This window comes from Xenopus laevis, chromosome 6L (assembly GCF_017654675.1).
Source record: "Xenopus laevis strain J_2021 chromosome 6L, Xenopus_laevis_v10.1, whole genome shotgun sequence".
Taxonomy (NCBI): domain Eukaryota; kingdom Metazoa; phylum Chordata; class Amphibia; order Anura; family Pipidae; genus Xenopus; species Xenopus laevis.
The window spans coordinates 25851395-25858818 of NC_054381.1; the positions used below are offsets into that span (position 1 = coordinate 25851395).

At 40.0% G+C, this 7424-nt stretch overlaps 1 protein-coding gene across 1 annotated transcript in view; it reads right to left on the reverse strand.

Annotated features, from left to right (window-relative positions):
- Positions 1-233: 233 nt before the first annotated feature.
- Positions 234-7424, reverse strand: part of msrb2.L (methionine sulfoxide reductase B2 L homeolog) — a 13395-nt gene continuing 6204 nt past the window's right edge. The window contains exons 2-5 of the mRNA XM_018267272.2: positions 6703-6809; positions 4435-4511; positions 2271-2418; positions 234-949 (exon numbers count right to left, since the gene is read on the reverse strand). Coding sequence (XP_018122761.1) covers positions 845-949; positions 2271-2418; positions 4435-4511; positions 6703-6809 — 437 coding nt within the window. The 3' untranslated portion in view covers positions 234-844. The remainder of the gene's footprint in view (positions 950-2270; positions 2419-4434; positions 4512-6702; positions 6810-7424) is intronic.

A 7424-nucleotide genomic window follows, 5' to 3' on the forward strand; every position in this document is an offset into this window, starting at 1 on the left:
GAGTCCAATCATGAATTGTCAATGAACTGGTTGTTACCATTAACTGGGCAGCAGTCATTGGGTATATGCACTAATTTGCACTTTATATTTATTTATTTATGAATTGGCTTGGAATTAATTGATTCAGGAAGTGATTGGTTTTCATATATTATCGTTGATGAACTAAAAGAATAGGCACGCACTGCACTTTTATTTAAGTCAATCACCTATCTTATTGGTAGGGGTTGAATCTATCACCAGACACCAATTAATTGTCATAGACGGGGTTTCTTTCTATTCCTTTATTTTTTTTGTTATACACGAATGTAAAGTGCTGTGTAACTTGCAGGTGCTGCATAAATAAATAAATGATGATGATGATTGGATGTTTTGTCTGTTGCTCATGATGAAGTGTGACTATTGCAAATAGCAGGGGTGTAACTACAGAGGAAGCAGACCCTGTGGCTGCAGGGGGGCCCAGGAGGTATAGGAGCCCCATAAGGCCCTAATTCATATATAATTTCAATAAATATTGGTAAAACAGGTCAACCTCTAGACATTTTGTGGGGCTGAAAAATAATTTGCTGTGGAGCCCAGTAATATCTAGTTATCAGTGATCTAAATGCCATGTATGTCTGCCGATGATTTCCAACTGATGGCAACTCTGCAAGATGATTATGTGATTAATGGGAAGTAACCAGTTTAGTCAATACCATAGTGAATTCTATTCCTAGTGCCTGTATTGCCAGCTTGAGAGACACACGTGATAATGGAATAGAATCTCACCTTAGGATCTGTTTGATGCCAACACTAAACAAGTAACATTCTCAATGGAAATAAACTGATTCACATTTAGCACCACTCATTACATTGAACTAGCTACAAAAGTCAATGCGACGCTGTTGATACAGAACCTCTGACCATGGGGCGGAGGTCCGTCTTCAAACACATGGCCAAGATGAGCATCACACTGAAAGACAAAGGAAAGAGACTCACATTTATATCTTAGACGACAGTTGTGGGCAGAGAGAGGGAAATGTCATTCATTTTGAGTGTTCTATAGCAACACCAGGTCTTGTAACCCAGAGCAACCGGCTGACCAGTAAACTCTGTGCCAGTGGCAGAAATACCGGGGGAGCAGGGGGTGCGAGTGGGCCAGGGCCCGCATCCCCTCAGGGTCCCCCGGCAGCGCCGCACGCCACTGTAATCACCCTGTCAGCGCGCCGTACAGAGGGGGGCAGGGCCCGGCTGTGCGTCACGCACCAGGGCCCGCCCCCCTCTAGAAACGCTGCTGCTCTGTGCTGTTTGATTGTATGGATCCTAGACCTGGTGCAATCACTGGCTTTTATTACTTTATCCGTCTCTTTTTATGTAAGTAAACTCAACGTGAGCCATGTTATAACTTGCACTTAAATGGCAGTGTCACCTACTGTAACTTACAGCACTTAATTTCCCTCCAATTTGTGTCTGTATGTTACCCTCCCATTTAGATTGCAACCCCTATGGGGCAGGGACCTCCATCCTTTTGTCTTTTTGACAATAAGCAATTAATAAGTATTGCAGCTATACTTTGTATTTATGTGTATTGTATTTTTATACTTATTTGTACTTATTATTGTAATGACCCCCTGTTTCTTCTACTAATTTATTGTTCTGCTGAACAGTGCTTTGCCCTCAAGGAGCCCTATACAAATAAAAAAAAATACATACTGTACATACATAACTTACTTTGTGATAGCAAAACAGAGGGCATTGTGAAGGTCACATCATCAATATTATATTATTGCTCTTTGGTCTGTACACACAACGAGAGCTGGGTCTGACTGCATATCTCATACAGAATATTCTCATTCTGATCTGCTTTTATCTTCAGTCTGCCTAGAGAGTGAGTAAAAATAGACCGAACATGCAGCATAGGTTTCACCCTAGGATATCTCTATCATTAAAATAAGACATCTCTAGAAGGCAGACAGTTCAGACTCTTACATCGGATTTCTCAGTGTTTCTATGCAACTATGGGATCAGCTAATTAAATATTTACCAACCAAGCGTGGAATATATGGCGACTCTCAATCTGCTCATACACATACTGGTACTGGGACCAGAGGGAGCATATTCCCTCATATAGAGGGGGCTATTCATAGAGAGGGGGCTAATCCTAGCATAATATCATTAGCAGACCATACAAGTGCAATTGTACTACAGTTATATCCCAACATAAGCTGTTTTCCTTCAAACTGTCCAATTCTTCAGTTATTTTTCTAATTTTATTTGGAGATTTTCGAGATTACCTCTTTGCAAATGACTTCAGTGCCTGTGGAACCCAGAGAGTTATCCAGCCGCCTCAGTACATTAGTATTGCTCTCATCAGCCTCTTGTGCTCCATACGCCTCGGAGAAGGAAGGCCACCCTGTCCCAGAGTTGTACTTCTTTTCAGAGCTGCAAATACGGAGAGAACACATGGACATTATGAATGACTCCCCGGCTCACATCAATCTTCCGCTGCCACCAAGAACTTGTTTTCCCACCAACGCTGCCCTTCCTCAAATAATTCACTGCTTTTAGTCGTTTCTTCCCTGAGCACTCAGGTCCATTTATTGTAACCACAGGGATGTGCTGTATTTTTATAGTTGGTGAAATCCCTTATCCCAGAGACACTGATTGCTTTGTGCTGGGCACTCCAATGGCAGCGATGGGTCTATATGGCTCTCTGTAACTAAGCCCACAGGAATCAATAAAGGGGTTTGCTTCTGTAATTCTGCACAATTAGAAAAAATGTTTGTTGCATTCCATGGAAACCTTTTACAAAAAGTATGTAAACAGGAACATATTTCTTTCAATCTAGACTTGAACTGCAAACCAGTAGGATTCAGCATAAAAGGCATTATACTAAAGGTCAGCTCATGAAGCTGAAAGCAAAGGGCCCTGCTAGGGATGGGCAAATTTTTTCACCTTGTTTCGCCGCAGAAATGACGCCCATAGACTTGTATGGCGTTGTGCGACAAAAAAAAGAAGCGCATCAAAAAAAATTCACTTTAATGGGCGTCAGCGTCATTCTGCCAGCGGTGAATTTTTGGCGAAGCGAAATGGGTCAAATTCGCCCATCCCTAGGCCCTACATATCTAGGGACAGAGTAGCAGTTACAATTAATAATTAGGGTGTGGGGAGCCCAGTAATACAATAGTATTTTTTATTATGCAGACAGCATAGGGGCCCCTATAGATTCTTGGGAGGGGCTACGGAATTGTAGGTATAGTAGGGAGAGATGGTGCCTATAGTAGCAGTGGGGTAATAGTCTCTGGGAAGGGAGTGTGACTGTGGGATAGCAGGTATAGTAGGGAGAGATGGTGCCTATAGTAACAGTGGATAATAGTCTCTGGGAAGGGAGTGTGACTGTGGAATAGCAGGTATAGTAGGGAGAGATGGTTCCTATAGTAACAGTGGATAATAGTCTCTGGGAAGGGAGTGTGACTGTGGAATAGCAGGTATAGTAGGGAGAGATGGTGCCTATAGTAACAGTGGATAATAGTCTCTGGGAAGGGAGTGTGACTGTGGGATAGCAGGTATAGTAGGGAGAGATGGTGCCTATAGTAACAGTGGGATAATAGTCTCTGGGAAGGGAGTGTGACTGTGGGATAGCAGGTATAGTAGGGAGAGATGGTGCCTATAGTAACAGTGGATAATAGTCTCTGGGAAGGGCTGTGGCTGTGGGATAGCAGGTATTGGCTCCATTATCCAGAAAGCTGCGAAATGACTAAAAGAACATTTCCATTTTATCCAAATAATTACATTTTTCAAAATGATTTCCTTTTTCTCTGTAATAATAAAACAGGACCTTGTACTTATTCCAAACTAAGATATAATTAATCCTTATTGAAATCAAAATGTTAACATGATTTTCTAGTAGACTTAAGGTATAAGAATCCAGATAACGGAAAGATTCTTCTTAAGGAAAACCCCAGGTCCTGAGCATTCTGGATAACAGGTTCTATACCTGAACTACAAATCAGAACAGGGAAATGCCTATATGTTTTGAGGTTTCTGTAAATCTGCACCTTTTTCCGCAACACGGATATGAAATTTGAGACTATTTTCCATTTTCATGGCCTCCGATATATTATTTCATTTTCTCAAGCAGCGAGCTGGGCATGAAAAGGGAAATTCCAGTTCCACTTCGTACCGGCTGAGCACAGTCAAGGTCCAGCAGCAAAATACAGAAACCCGGTGCTTTCACTGGCTGTAAGGGTTCTTGAAATGAAAGAATAATGACGGTATTTCAATTCATCTTCTAAAATTGCACTGAGACGGTCGGACGGTGAAATTCACCACAGCGAGCCGGGTGTTTAGGTAATGATGGGTTTGTGCTTTCTCTCTCTCCCAATGGATTTTTATTGCAGTAATCTACAGCTCAGCTAGCGAGAAAAAACACGTACAGTAAAATAATGGTGTTCTTACCTGAACAGCGGGGCGCTGCAGCAAACGCAATGATACATCCCTTTCTCTGTATTGTTCAGGTAGATACCGCTGAAAGGCTAAATACACAACAATACGTTTAGCTCAGTGTGATGCAAAGGACAATTTGTACAATTTCAGCCAAAGACTGCACTTTGATGGAAAAAATGCCCACACACGCATAAGGGCTGGATCTGGGTTATACAGAGAAATAGCTACATCTGTAACCTTTCCATTTACAGGGCACTTTCTATTTATTCCATCAGATAGATACCAAAAGTCAGAAAATTACTCTCTGCTGTCCTAAATTTGAAGGAGAAATCAAGGTAAAGCATGAGAATAAGAAAGGAGGTGATACTGAACGCCCTGGGTATGGCTTTTATAAAATTTCAATTATTTAATTGAAATGGAGTTTATGGGAGATGGACATCCTACACCTGTATTATATTCAAAAAATAATGTATCTCCTATTTAAAAACATGAGGATATATGAATTTACACTTGGAATTCTACCAAATGTATTAAAGCACTTGAAGGCTACTGCAAACTCTTAAGTGTCCTCTAATATCCTTATTTTTTACAGCAGGGGGTACATTATTCCTTATAATTATTATAATATAATTATACCTGAATGATAGAGATCCATTTATAACGTAGCCTGCAACCTTGTGCTTTTATATGGTCATGGAAATTTCATTGACTTGTAATATAATCATATTTTACAATGTGGGGTACATTATTGTTGTTTATTGTTTAGAAAGGTGAATATATAATTTGCATGCATATAGAGAGAGAGAGAGAGAGAGAGAGAGAGAGAGAGAGAGAGAGAGAGAGAGAGAGAGAGAGAGAGAGAGAGAGAAAGAGAGAGAGAGAGAGTTTCTTCCAATCAGCAAGTAAATCTCCAGCTGATCTGATACTACAGAACCCCTGGGCACTGCTACATAGAAGTTTAGGGCGGCTTTAAAGTAATTAGGCGTTCTATTGGTGCCCATAGGGTGTCCGGCACACTGGCTGAGAACTTTTCCCACTATAGTAGTTAGCTTAGCAGGGTGCAGGGAGTATTTATGTAACAGTTGCCATAGGATGGAGGAGGAGGAGAAGCACCCAATCACCCATTAAGAAAAATCTTTATTATTTACACCTTCCTTACCTGCTTTTCATATAAGGCCAGTGTTATTTTCAGTGGAGATGGTATGAGATACTCACTGGAGTAAACCTAATTTCCTAGGTGTTGATAGGTTCTTCAGTATGAAAATGCACAGAGCTAGAGATGTACAGTATATTGCCCCAGGCCTGTCTTTAGCTTTCCTTTTCTAATTACCAAGTAATTTAAATTGGTGGTTCCCCTTAAAGTTAACTTTTAGTATGTAATAAATTCTATTCAGGAACTCTCCTATTCAAAGTCCTGTCTCTTATTCAAATCAATGTGTGGTTGCTATGGCAATTTGGACCCTAGCAACCCCTTTGATGAACTCATTATCCCAATTTAGTAGTGCCTGTGAGAGTTGTAAGCCTGTGCTACATGTTAGAAGCCATTGCTCACTTTACAAAATAAAATATGTACATCCCCTCCATTATTCTGACAGGGCATGGACTACAAGCAGATAATGTGCCAATTTAGGTCTAGCGTCTTTGTTGTTTATCCTCTGCACTGTATGTGGATACAGCAATCTATCATTTGTCCTGACCAGCTGATAATAATATTTATATAATACACAAAAGCCATGAATATCCTGTAAATTATATCCTTATAAACGGTGAGTAGTGATGTCATCAGTTATAAACGGTGAGTAGTGATGTCATTTCTGTCACATGACTCACTAAAATTTGTGTATTATAATAAATAAAGTACCCCCAGTTGTAAAATATGAGGATATTAGAAGTTACCTCGGAGTTCCATGACCTGTATAAAAACACTCGGCCTTTGGCCTCGTGTTTTTATATGGTCATGAAACGCCTCGGTAACTAATAATATCCTTATATTTTACAAGAGGGGGTACTTTATTCACTATATATATTGTGGCTTCACTACAACTCCCTGCATTGATACAGTCTAAGGTGCAATGACACCTCATCATTAATAAGCATAAAGTCCATCCAACAGGTTTCAGGTAACTGCTTGCTAGACTGTAGGCAGCGCTACTGTAGGGCCGGGTGCAATCAGTCTCATAGTTGGAAGCTTTTGGATAAGGCTGAACTTAATGCACCGGTGTATTTTTTTACCAACCTCACTTACTATGGGACCAATCTGATATTGAGCAGGATACTTACCAACTCTGTTCCTTTCTCTCTCGTCACATAATATTGCTCAGGAGTGAGTTTCTTCTGCCAGTCGGTGGACACTGCTGAATCGTCGTACCTTGTCAGAGACCCTAAATCTTTGGGAATAAAAACATAAATCATATTTGGCACTTAGGCAGTTATTTCTCAATTTTTTTTATACCTTGAATGAACTCACAACTCAAATGGTATCTTATTTCAGAAAAAACTCGAATGGCAAAAACCTGATTCTGCGAGTTCATGTACCAAACCCAAAAACTTTTAATTAATCAAGTTTTCGGTGAAATAAAAACTCGCTTGAATCATTCAAGTTTTCAGGCAAAACTCTCCAAAAAAAACTTCAAGATCATCATGCAGGCTGTTAACATTTTCAAATGTTTCAAGGGACCTCTGCCATTGACTCCTACATGACCTCGACAGGTTTTAGATTCTGTATTTCCTGATTTGAGCTATTTCCAAGGTCGAAAGTACAATAAATCTAGAAAAGTTCAAGTATAAAAAAAAAACAAAAAAAACTTTTCACTCAAAAATTTGAGCTTTGACCAAAAAAATACAACTCGAAAACTCGAATTTTCGTGTAAAAGACAACTCAAACCTAAATAAATCTGCCACATAATGTAAGGGCACACAATTCTAACTCTCCAGGATTAGCCCAATCAAAACCACAGTCTTTATGGGATTCACAGATGAATCATATAAGCCAATACCCTGAT